The 11,845-nt window shown below is 47.3% G+C and overlaps 1 protein-coding gene across 1 annotated transcript in view; it reads right to left on the reverse strand.

The window, feature by feature from the left end:
- Positions 1 to 11,760, reverse strand: part of ARG2 (arginase 2) — a 42,881-nt gene extending 31,121 nt beyond the window's left edge. Inside the window, exons 1-2 of the mRNA XM_054025326.1 lie at positions 11,384 to 11,760; positions 9,456 to 9,518 (exon numbers count right to left, since the gene is read on the reverse strand). Coding sequence (XP_053881301.1) covers positions 9,456 to 9,482 — 27 coding nt within the window. The 5' untranslated portion in view covers positions 9,483 to 9,518; positions 11,384 to 11,760. The remainder of the gene's footprint in view (positions 1 to 9,455; positions 9,519 to 11,383) is intronic.
- Between the last annotated feature and the right edge of the window lie 85 nt (positions 11,761 to 11,845).

Raw genomic sequence — 11,845 nt, forward strand, 5'->3', positions numbered from 1 at the left:
CCGCTTGAATCCAACAGCCGGGCCCCGACCCCACTTTCAGCGGCCCGCCGCGCTATGATCTGCCACTACCAGCAGCCACCTCCTGACTGTCCCCCTGCCAGGCCCATTGTCCTGGCCAGCCTCGAGTCTCCCCGCACACACCCAGGGTCCCACCGCCCCCTGAAATATGCACGTGCTGCAAACACCCTTCTCCCCCGAAGGCAGGACTGGTGAGACCCAGCCAAGAGAGACGCAGCCACGCGGCATCATGCACTTCTGGCAGGTGGCCGCTGATGGGCGCAGTGCAGTGACTAGATGCTGCCCAGCCAGCCACCCGTGTCCCCCACTCCTCCCAACCACCCCATTCCAGTGGCCACGTCTCCTCACGGAGCTACCACAGTCCTGGGCTCCAGCATTCCTTCCTGCCATTACAGAGACAACGACACCTGAAGCATGATGTACTCCAACTAGCTAACTTGCATCTGGAGATACTTCTCTGGATGCTGTATCATTGGCCCTTTGCTAGCTTACACACACCATTTCCAAACAAACAAACAAACATACTTAACGGAGGGCATGTCTACACTTAAAACACTGCATAGCTGTAGCACTTTAATGAAGAAGCTCTAAACCCGGGGAAGAGAGTTTCCGGGTGGGATTAGTTAATTCACTTCCCAATAATTACGTCAGCTGGATTGCCGACTGCACCATCTACAGATGGGGTTAGGTCCTTATAATGTTACTAAGGCCTTGTCTACACAGGCAGGTTTCTGCACAGTAAAGCAGCTTTCTGCATTGTAACTCCAGAGGTGTACACACCAACACCGCCAAGCCACTTAGTGCGCAGAAACTGCGCAGTTGCAGCACTGTAAAAAAAACCTACCCTGACGAGAGGCGTACAGCTTTCTGCGCCAGGGGTACAGCTCCGCGGTGCTGGTGTAGAAACCCTGGTCGATTACAGCACTGTGATTGGCCTCTGGGACGTTTTCCACAATGCCTGTTCTTGCCTCTCTGGTCACCGGTTTGAACTCTACTGCCCTGTCCTCAGGTGACCAACTGTCATCCCCACCCCGTAAATTCCTTGGGAATTTTGAAAGTCCCCTTAGTGTTTGCTCGGTGACTCGTGCAGTGATCTCAGCGCATCTTTCCAGGTGGTCATGCCTGCTCCATGCACCATGCGATCCCCTGCTTGGTGCCGAGCTGCTGGACCTCATCAGCATTTGGGGAGAGGAGGCTGTCCAGTCCCAGCTGCGCTCCAGTCATAGGAATTATGATACCTTCGGACAGATTTCACAATGCATGACAGAAAGGGGCTATGACTGTGACTTCAGTGCAGGGTCAAAGTGAAGGAGCTGCGGAACGTCTACCACAAGGCGCGGAAGGCAAACTGCTGCTCCAGTGCTGCACCCACAAGCTGCTCGTTCTACAAAGAGCTGGTCGTCGCAATACTCGGTGGCAACCTCACCTTCACTGCGAAGGCCACTTGCCAGTCGAGAGTGGACCGAAACAGGAGGAGGAAATCTTGTACAAGGATGTGGAGGGAGACCCAGAGGCAAAGGACGACTCGGAGGTCAGAAACGCATGCAGCCAGGAACTCTTCTCTACACCAGAGGAGGCTAGCTAGTCACAGCTGTCAGATCTTAGTGAAGTGCAAACAGGAGAGGAGGCCCCTGGTAAATGGCTTTGATTTTGGGAATCGATGAAGTGAGTTGTTGGGAGCATGAGGGTTGCAGAGAGCAGGCTTGTGTCTCTATGATGCCCATACCACCACATGTCTAGTCTGAGCAGCGGAACAGGGTGTTGATCGACTCCCTCAATACTGGGCAATCCATTGCCGCAAGTTCTTTGGCATGGCTGCTTTGTTTCTTGCCCCATTAACGGTAACTTTCCCGCACCACTCTGCCATCACTGTGAGGAGGGGGTGGAAACATTGCTGCACACAGGCGAGCTGCATAAGGGCCGGGGTAGAAGCTGCAGTCATGGAGAAGACCTTCACTTGATTCCCTGCTCACCTTCAGCAGCGCGATATCATCCATAATGAACATAGCCTATGGAAAATGTGGGGACAGGAATGATTATAAAGCCCCCACTACAGTTAGCAACGATCAGTAGCAGTCTGTAGGCAGGGTCGGCCTTAGGCCGATTCCACCGGTTCCACTGAATCAGGCCCCGCGCCTAAGAGGGCCCCGCGGCAGCTGTCCGCCCCGGCCGCAGCTCACCTCCCCCTCCTCCCCTGAATGCTCCGCCCCCCTTCTCCTCCCCCTCCCCTGCTTCCCACAAATCAGATATTCGCATGGGAAGCCTGGAAACAAGAAGCGGCAGGTAAGCTGGGGCGGGGGACACAAGGATGGCTCCAGGGGGGCGCAGCGCAGTGCAGCCCAGTCTGGCTCCGGCCGAGTGACCCCAGTCTGGCGGCTCCCTCCGGCCCGGCCCCAGCCCCGACTTTGGCCGGGCAGCGCGGTGGCCCCGGCCCCAGCCCGCATGGCAGCGTGGCAGCCCTGGCTCCTGTTCCAGCAAGCAGCATGGTAAGAGACTGGGGCGGGGGGGTTGGATAAGGCAGGGGCAGGGAGTCCTGGGGACAGGGAGCGGGGGGGGGGTTGGATCGGGCAGAGGTTCGGGGGGGGCGGTCAGGGGATGGGGAAGGGGGGGTTGGGTAGGCGTGGGAGTGCCGGGGGGTCTGTCAGGGTGGTGGTGGTGGATGGGGTCGGGGCAGTCAGGGGACAGGGAGCAGGGCGAATTGGGTAGGGGGTGAGGTCCTGGGGGGCAGTTAGGGTGGGGGGTCTTGGGAAGGATTGGTCAGGGGACAAGGAGCGAGGGGGGGTTGATGGGTTGCGGTTTCTGAGGGGGGCAGTTGAGGGCAGGACATGGGTGGAGGTCGGGGGAGGGGGGGAGTGTACTCACCAGGCGGTTCCCTACTGGGTCTTCAGTGGCGGGTCCTTCAGTGCCGCGGAAGACCCGGAGCGCTGCCGTGAGTCATCCCTGCCAGGGCCCTGGGCCCCGCACTTCCTAAAGCCGGCCCTGTCTGCAGTAGCCACCTTCCACAGTGCAATCACCATGCGCTTCTCCAATGACAGGGCAGCTCTCATTCTCGTGTCCTTGCACCGCAGGGCTGGGGCGAGCTCATCACACAATCCCATGAATGTGACTTTCCTCATCCGAAAGTTCTGTAGCCACTGCTCGTCATCACATACGTGCATGATCCCACCTGTGACCAGGGTCCTAATGGGGAGCCAGCTGTAGTCACTCAATTAGAGTGAACTGCAAAGAATGGGGCAGCCAAACCCCAAAAAGCTGGGGGATAGTCTAATACTTAGATTTACCAAGCCAGCATAAAACAGCTTCTTTGTTACCTTACTGGTTACTCAGAAGTCCAAACACAATTCCCTTAAAGTGAACCAGCCTCAGGCCTCTGTCCAGATACCCATGTCAAATATGATGAAAATTTCTGTAAATCTTATTTCATCATATAAAATAAAAGGTTCTACCAATCCCAAAAGATTGGACACATTACCTCCAGGTTAATAAATGTTTCAGATCTTTCCCAAATATACGCTACAGCCAATTCTTATTAACTAAAATCTAAAGGTTTATTTATAAAAAGAAAAAAAGGTGAAAGTTAAAACTGGTTAAAGGAATCCATTACATAGTAATGGCAAAGTTCTTGGCTCAGGCTTGTAGCAGTGATGGAATAAACTGCTGGCTTAAATCAAGTCTCTGGAGTACATCTGCAACTTGGATGGGTCATTCAGTCCATTGTTCAGAGCTTCTGTTTGTAACAAGGCTCCTCCAGAGGTAAGAAGCAGGATTGAAGACTAAATGGAGGTGTTTCCAGGGCCTTTTATAAGCTTTTGCCATGTGGAGGGCAGCCCATTGTTCTTGCTGTGGAAAATCACAGCAACAAGATAGAGTTTGGAGTCACATGGGCAAGTCACATGTCCATGCATTTCGCCTAGTCACAGCAGGAAATTTCATTAAGTGTAGATAAGCGTCTCCCATGGTCCACTGTTAGTTAAATATTCTTTTGATGGGTCACTCAATATGAATAGTCCCTCCAAGATGTGCTGGCTAATTACTTAGTGGGTGTTACCCCAGGAGCAAACATTTGAAATCAAAGTATAGAGCCAATACTTACAACTTCATAACTCAACTTATAACTCAACAACATACAAAAATGATGCATGCATACAGATAGCATAATCATAACCAGCAAATCATAACCTTTTCATAGACACCTCACTTGACAACCTTTGTACAAGATTTGCTACAAATATCTAACAGTGGTTGCAACAAAGATCTATATGGTCATATTTTAATCAGATAATGTCGCACCACCACTCAGTTCTTGTTTCCTGAGCCCAAAAGCAGCGTTCCACTGTGGTCAGCACTGCCGTGAATGACACAAGCAATCTCATGTCGTAGCTCCTACATGTGGCGAGATCAATGTCGCACTCCTCTTGCCTTTGTAGTTTAAAGAATAACTCCACTGCCACTCATGACATGTTAGTCAGAGTGAGCAGCATATTGGTCAACAGTGCGGGATCCATTCCTGCAGACCAAAGAGGCAGAGCACACAGTACACAAACCGTTGAAAGATGGTGCCAAATGTGGACGGAAGCACAGGGATTACTGGGATGCGAAGCAATGCATCATGGGGCATTGGAACAGGACCCAAGATCCCCGCGACCCCCTCCGCCTTTCCACAACTCTTAGCAGCAGAAGAGGACGAGATGCTCTGTGGGACAGCTGCGCAGAGTGCACTGCTCCGGATACCGCTGCAAGTGCCATAAGTGTGAACACGCTATTGCGCAGGCAGATGACAGTGTGAACTCACAAAAGCGGTTTCACTCCAGCGCTCTCTGAGCGGCGCTGTAACTCTGCCAGTGTAGACATACCCTAAATCAGTGTTTTCTGTTTGTGCATGGGTGGTAACAGCAAGGACTGGCTAACCAGGGCGGAACCCACACCACAGCCTCCCTAGCAGCAACAGCTTCATCCACATTTATTTTTCTTGCTTACTTCCTATGTCTGGAATGAGCTTTTACCTTAACCACATATATCACTGCGTTACCCAATATATCTACTAATTCTTATACACAGGACAAAAGGGCTTGAGAAGAGTAAAGGCCTGTGATCTGCACTACAAAATGAATTCATACTCCACCCAGGGAGGTATGTTGTCAAAGCATCACAGACCCACTGAATCTGAACATATCACACCAACCAGTAATTGTCCTTTATTACAGAGTGATAATGCCTGTGACACAACAGACAATTCAGTACACTTGGCTGAGTGTGTACTACACCTAGGCTGCACAGGTTCAGCCTGAATGGGGGGAGCTCAAACAGCAAATCTTGTGACTAGGGTCCAAGTGACAGGATGACTCATCAACATATATTGCTAGTCCCTCAGGCTACCGCCCTTCAGAATTTAACTTATGTACTACTCATGGGATAAAAGGGTTAAGGGCCCCCTTTTAGAGAAAATTTCTCCAGGACTCTCATATGGAGTACAATTAACAGTCCTGCTGGTAAGGGTGACTGGGTTTTTGAGAGGACAGACATCAAGCTGGTGCTTTTCCAGCAGCAAGGACCATGTCATTCTAGAACTAGTTTCAGAGTAGCAGCCATGTTAGTCTGTATCCGCAAAAAGAACATGAGTACTTGTGGCACCTTAGAGACTAACAAATGTATTTGAGCATACATGAGCACACTGTACCATTTTTGATTTTACCAGACAAGAGATACTTTTAAAGAGTATGAGCCACATAGTTTTATGTGTCCCAGCCCCACCTGATATCTAAAATGTGTCAGAGCCCATTAAACACCCAGTAAGTATTTTTCATACAGGTATACTGCTTTTCAACTCCATTTAATACCCAGGAAGCATAAGCAATACGTTTTTCTCTGTTGTGAGATCCTGAGTTAATAGCTGAAATGGCTGTTTCCCTGCTTGCTACAAAAAATCCAAAAGGTTTTGTATAAGCTGAGGTGCTAAGAGCTGGAGTTTGTGCTAAAAGCCTCTTTTAACTTATACGCTGACAGGGTATGCTGGGGGGGGGATCCATTCCCACTCTATCTTCTTCTGAGGGAGGTGGCATAGGGGTGCAAGGATTACGGTGTAATCAGGGATGAAATCCCCCACAAAAGCCTGTCATACCCAGCAGTGATCTAGTGCTGTTTCCGAAATAGGGAAGGGCAGCTCTAAAAATCACATGAAGCTTTTGTTTGGAGCACACAGGCCTGGTTGTAGGGTTAGTCCCAGGAAGGAAATCTCCTGCTTCATGAGCTGAGCCTTTTTTGGGTTTAGCTTTAGCCCAGCTTTCAAGAAAACCTCACACAGGACTTCTAGTACCTTTTAATGGCATTCCCTGTCTGCACCAGGATATCATCTACAGGTTGCACAACATTTTCTTAATAGGTTTAACCAACCCTAAACCATCAGTTGCATTCATTTACAATCCACTAAGGCATTTCAATCTTGTATACACTTGTTTTAGTTTAAATACAATTATTCTTTTTCTATTTACAAAACATCCCGATATAGATTTTCACTCCCTAATAACCTTTACTTTACACCACAGTTAATCAGAACTTTTGGATACAATTTTTAATGGTTAATCACCATTTCTTATATTCATTGATCTTTCTTGGTGCTGAGTTGGTTTCTGCTTCCAAAGCACACAGCCATCTGAAAAAGCCTCTTTGGAGCCATGGTAGGATTTTAATTAAGTAGTATGTCTTGTTTACATTTCTTTTACCCCTTTTACTTTATACACTGCATGTTCCATAGGAATGCTCACTCCTTTCATAATTTAACTTTCACTTTTTATTTGCTATACCATATTAGCCATACCAATTATATATACACACACGTAATATATATTAATATTTTATTTTTCTTCTGCAGCTCTCTCAGCTGTTGCTTCATTACTGAAAAAGGGATGCAGGGTCTCTCCCCACTATCCTAGTTCTGCCTGTGCCCTTTTATTCCCTATTTTCATTTACTGGTTTATATTTAACATTTATAACTTAATTTAAAAAAACATTAAACTTTGTAATAGGTAACACTTTGGGTGTCTCAGTGCTAACAAAGTTAAGACTGCCCAGAGAAGTTGGCTGCTGCCCAAAGAGTGTGTGTATGTCAACTTTATAATATATGGAGATATACCTATCTCACAGAACTGGAAGGGACCCTGAAAGGTCATCAAGTCCAGCCCCCTGCCTTCACTAGCAGGACCAAGTACTGATTTTGCCACAGATCCCTAAGTGGCCCCTCAAGGATTGAACTCACAACCCTGGGTTTAGCAGGCCAATGCTCAAACCACTGAGCTATCCCTCCCCCCTTTGCAATTGAGAATGAAAAATCTGGATGGAATTTTAGTGGAACTTTTTAAAAGCCAATTCATTTTAAACATACGAAAGGAGTATTACAAACTCTCTCTTCTCATCAACAGAAGTTGGTCCAATAAAAGATATTACCTCACTCACTGTGTCTCTCCACAGTCAAATAGTTCTGATCATGCTGTCACTCTGCCAGCAGCAGCCATTTACAATTATTTACAGATACATTCCCCTGGAAGCTGCCTTTTCCTTCTGAACAGCTGTAAAGGTTTCTGGGGACAAAACATAGTTGTCCCCACCTGATCTCCCCTTTACATAATTTGTTTTATTACTAAGGCATGACTGCATGGAGTTGTACTGCTATTACTAGGTTTCACTATCACACCAAGCATTTTTTTTTTTTTTAAAAACACCAACATCCTCTAACATTTAATGACATCTAATGTTTTAACATTTTATTACTTGCACTACCTCAGCTATCCAGTCCCCTCTGAGCTCTGCAGTGTTAATTTGCACAAAAGCTCCTTTTAACTGCACATACCTTTTCTTTAAATTACTCACTAGTTTTTCACTGTTTAATAAGACACTTCCCAAGACCGCACTAGCTACTAAATTCTGGGACCATAACTCTTCTGTCTTATCTCCCAGAATAACACATTTCTCAGCTGACTTTTTCTCAGTCTCTAAGTGAGGGGCGGGCAAACTTTTTGGCCTGAGGGCCGCATCCGGTTTCCAAAATTGTATGGAGGGCCGGTTAGGGGAGGCTGTGCCTCCCCAAACAGCCAGCCGTGGCCTGGACCCGCCCCCTACCTGACCCACCCGCTCCCTGTCAGCCTCCCCGGGACTCCTGCCCCATCCAACCCATCCTGTTCCCTGTCCCCTAACAGCCCCCAGACCTCCTGCCACCCCATCCAACCCCCCCCCACTCCTTCCTGACTGCCCCCTAGGGACTCCTGCCCCCATTCAACCCCCGTTCCCCATCCTCTGACCGCCTCGACCCCCGATCACCCCCCCAAACTTCCCTGCCCTCTATCCAATCCCCCTGCTCCCTGCCCCCTTACCGTGCTGCCTGGAGCGCCAGTGGCTAGCGGCGCTACAGCCACACCGCCCAGAGCACCAGGACAGGCAGCCACATCGCCCAGCTGGAGCCAGCCACGCCACTGCGCAGCACAGAGCACAGGTCAGGCCCCGGCTTTGCAGCTGTGCTGTCCGGCAAGAGCTCGCAGCCCCGCCGCCCAGAGCATTGCGCTGCGGTGGGGTGAGCTGAGGCTGTGGGGCAGGGGGGACAGAAGGGGAGGGGCCGGGGGCTAGCCTCCTGAGGCAGGAGCTCAGGGACTGGGCAGGAGTTTGCCCACCTCTGCTCTAAGTTTATCTTTATGTTTTTTGCACTTACAGTATTTCTTAACTAAGTACACTTTGCCTGCAAAGCTGTACTCACTAAATACGGTCCTTGAAAGACAACTACTTTTCACTTTGGATTTATGCAACAGATATTGTTTTTTCCTTCCAGGAATCTTTTCCATTTATCTTGTTTCCTTCTCTACAACTTTGATTTGTTTTCTATGCTTTTTGCATTCATCCCTCAGGGTGGCATATTTCGTTTGTAGCCACCAGAAATAATGCTTGTAAAACTGCTGCTTTATTTTGGCTTTCTTTGCCTTAGGGTAAAAGAAACTAGATACAGTTTTTTCTATGGCTGCCAATTTTTTTTTTATTTTGTTTTAAAATCAGTGGCATTCAACAGACCTCTGCCATGCTCTGCCAAGCATTCTTTTACATAGGTATCTAAAGTACCTCCCTCTAGTCCCCTTATTTTATTGAATTTCTCTTTAGGACAAAATTCTATATTGTCCCCAGATAACAGGCTACTATCCCTTCACTTTGGAGGTTCACAGCAACCGAAATTAATGTCAGGAGTCCTTTCGTGGTTGCCAAAAATTCTGGAATCATTAATAGTACCTGAAATTATTGGAGACCACCAGACACTAATTTAATTACCAAATCCTTTCTTAAATCCAAAGGCCAAATGATATTTTATACAATTGCTGTAAACATGCCTAGAACCCGAAAAATAAACAGTCACTACACCCAATACAGTAACAAAGTATTCATAAGCATGCAATCAGTATACTTACAAACAGGCCTGACCTAAGGAAAACCATCTCATCTTGGTGTGCTCCAGCATGATCAGGTAGGATCTGAAAAAGAACCGGCAGCTTTATGGCTCTCTTTATAAACTTCAGCTAACTTGCTAGTTTTAGCAAAAACCCAGTCTGAAGCAGTTTATCCTTGCTACTTTCTTTCCTCCAAGGCCTTCTTTTCGCCTCCTCTCTCCTTATTACCAGCTGAATAGGGTGACCAGATGGCAAGTGTGAAAAATCGGGACATGGGGTGGGGGTAATAGATGCCTATGTAAGAAAAAGCTCCAAATATCAGGACTATCCCTATAAAATCAGGACATCTGGTTACCCTACAGCTATATAATGGGATGGTTTGTACTTGTTTTTTTTTAAGACAGCTTTCCTTTGTCTTTTTGCTTTATCAGTTACTTTTTGAACCACATATATCTTTCCCACACCATAAATAATAATACTTATTATTCTCATGGCCTTCTTTTACTTGCTGACTGGGACCTTTTTGGTACTAGCCACAAATTATAAACCAAACTTAAGCTAACTTTAATTCTTTTAATTTCATAAGTAACTCTGAAGTAGGCATTCCTAGGCATGGGTTCTTCAGTTCCCTCTCTTGTCTACTCCTTGTGAGGTATGGTGACAGCAGCAAGTCATCAGGCCCACAGAGTATTCACCCAAAAATTCTGAAGGATTTAAGAATTAAGTGGGTGAGCTGTTAACAAAACAATGTAATTTACAATGAAAGTTAGCGGATATTCTTGAGAACTTGAAGGTGGGCAATATTAGGTCTATTTTTTTAAAGCATTAGGATTAAGCTTGACATTTAAAGGCCAGTATCTTTACTTCAGCACTCGGCAAGTTGTTTGAAGCAATATTAAGAAGAGCTCCAGTCCTAGTAGAGAAACACAATACAAGACCCAATTAATGTGGGCTCTAACTGAGAATCACATCTCTCAATTTAGGAGAAGTCTTTGAGGTTGACAAAGAAAAAACAGTTGATATTATTGGTTTTGACTTTCAAAAAGCTTTAATCAGGTTCCTCATAAGAAGGTGTGGTTAAGGAAACTACATAAAGGGTGTGAGAGAAGTTCACTTCTGTACTAGAAATTGACAGAAACAGAAAAACAGGAATAAGTCATCAGTTTTTAATCAGAAGGAAGCAAATAGGAGGATATTGCAATGATCTATATTAAGAGCAGCTTTAACTTATTTATTAAAGATCTGAAGAAGAGGGTGAACAGTGACCTGGCAAAATTTGCATGACACAAGATTATTTAGATTAGTCAAAGACTATGGAAGACTGAGGAAGTTCAGAAGCACCTAACTAAGATAGCAATTAGATACAATTCACTGTAGATAAATATGATGCTCACAGAGAGGAACAATTTGAATTTCTAACGTATTGCTGGATTGTAAAATAAATATTCAGAAAAAGTATCTAGCCGTACCCGTTGACAGTTTATAATAGAATCATTATGGTTTAGGTAGCCAGGAAAATATTTGGGAGTCTCTTTCAGACTCTTACCTTAGGCGGGTTTGTCCTATTTGTCTAAGCTTGATTTTCTAGGACTGCTACCGGGTATCCTTCTTATAGGATACACCTGGCAAGACCCTGCTAAGAGTGGGACTAGAGAAATTTATAACAGCATAAAGCCTCACTGAAGTCAACAGGGTTCTGTCTGCATGTTTTACCTTATTAGGGCTCAAGCACTAAGTAGAATCAAAATGTGGCCATTCATTTCAGTTACATGAATTGAGACACCTTGGGCCTGATTGTCAGAGATGTTGAGCATCTGGATCTCCCCATGCCTTTATCTGGATGCGGAGTGCTCAGTACTTCTGAAAAATCAGGTTCCATGGAGCTCAAATCTAGCACCCAAGATGGGAGGCCCCTACAATCAGCAGCCATAGACAACCTGGGCCTTTACCTTTCACAAACTATGGCTCTTCGTAAGGAGCCACAACCACACCTCTGACTTGGTGTCTGTGAATTGGGCCAGCAGTGCTGTGCTGCGATCACTTGCGGGTACAGATAAGGGCACTTGGAGACTTAAGTCTCCCACTGTACAAGCCGATGGGGCAGAGGGCAACAGTCTGTCACTCAGGGGCTGCTTCTTCAGCTGTGCGACCCCTGGCCTCAGTTTCCCCATCCCTCAAACAGGGATCACAACGCTCCCCCGCTCCAGCAGGGCAGGGAGGGGCCTGCGCACCCCAAAGGCAGGGGCTGCTGCGTGGGGCGGCTCGGCCCCGGACTCCTCGCGTAGCAGCTGTCGCGGAGACTGCAGAGGGCGGGCGGCTCAAGGGAGGCAGGAGACCGAGTCAGGTCAAAGGGCAACGCCGGGGGCGCGGCCGGGCAGCGGCGGAAGTGAGCGCTCTGTACCATGGAGCTG

The sequence above is a fragment of the Malaclemys terrapin genome, chromosome 4 (genome assembly GCF_027887155.1).
Source record: "Malaclemys terrapin pileata isolate rMalTer1 chromosome 4, rMalTer1.hap1, whole genome shotgun sequence".
NCBI classification, from domain to species: Eukaryota; Metazoa; Chordata; order Testudines; family Emydidae; genus Malaclemys; species Malaclemys terrapin.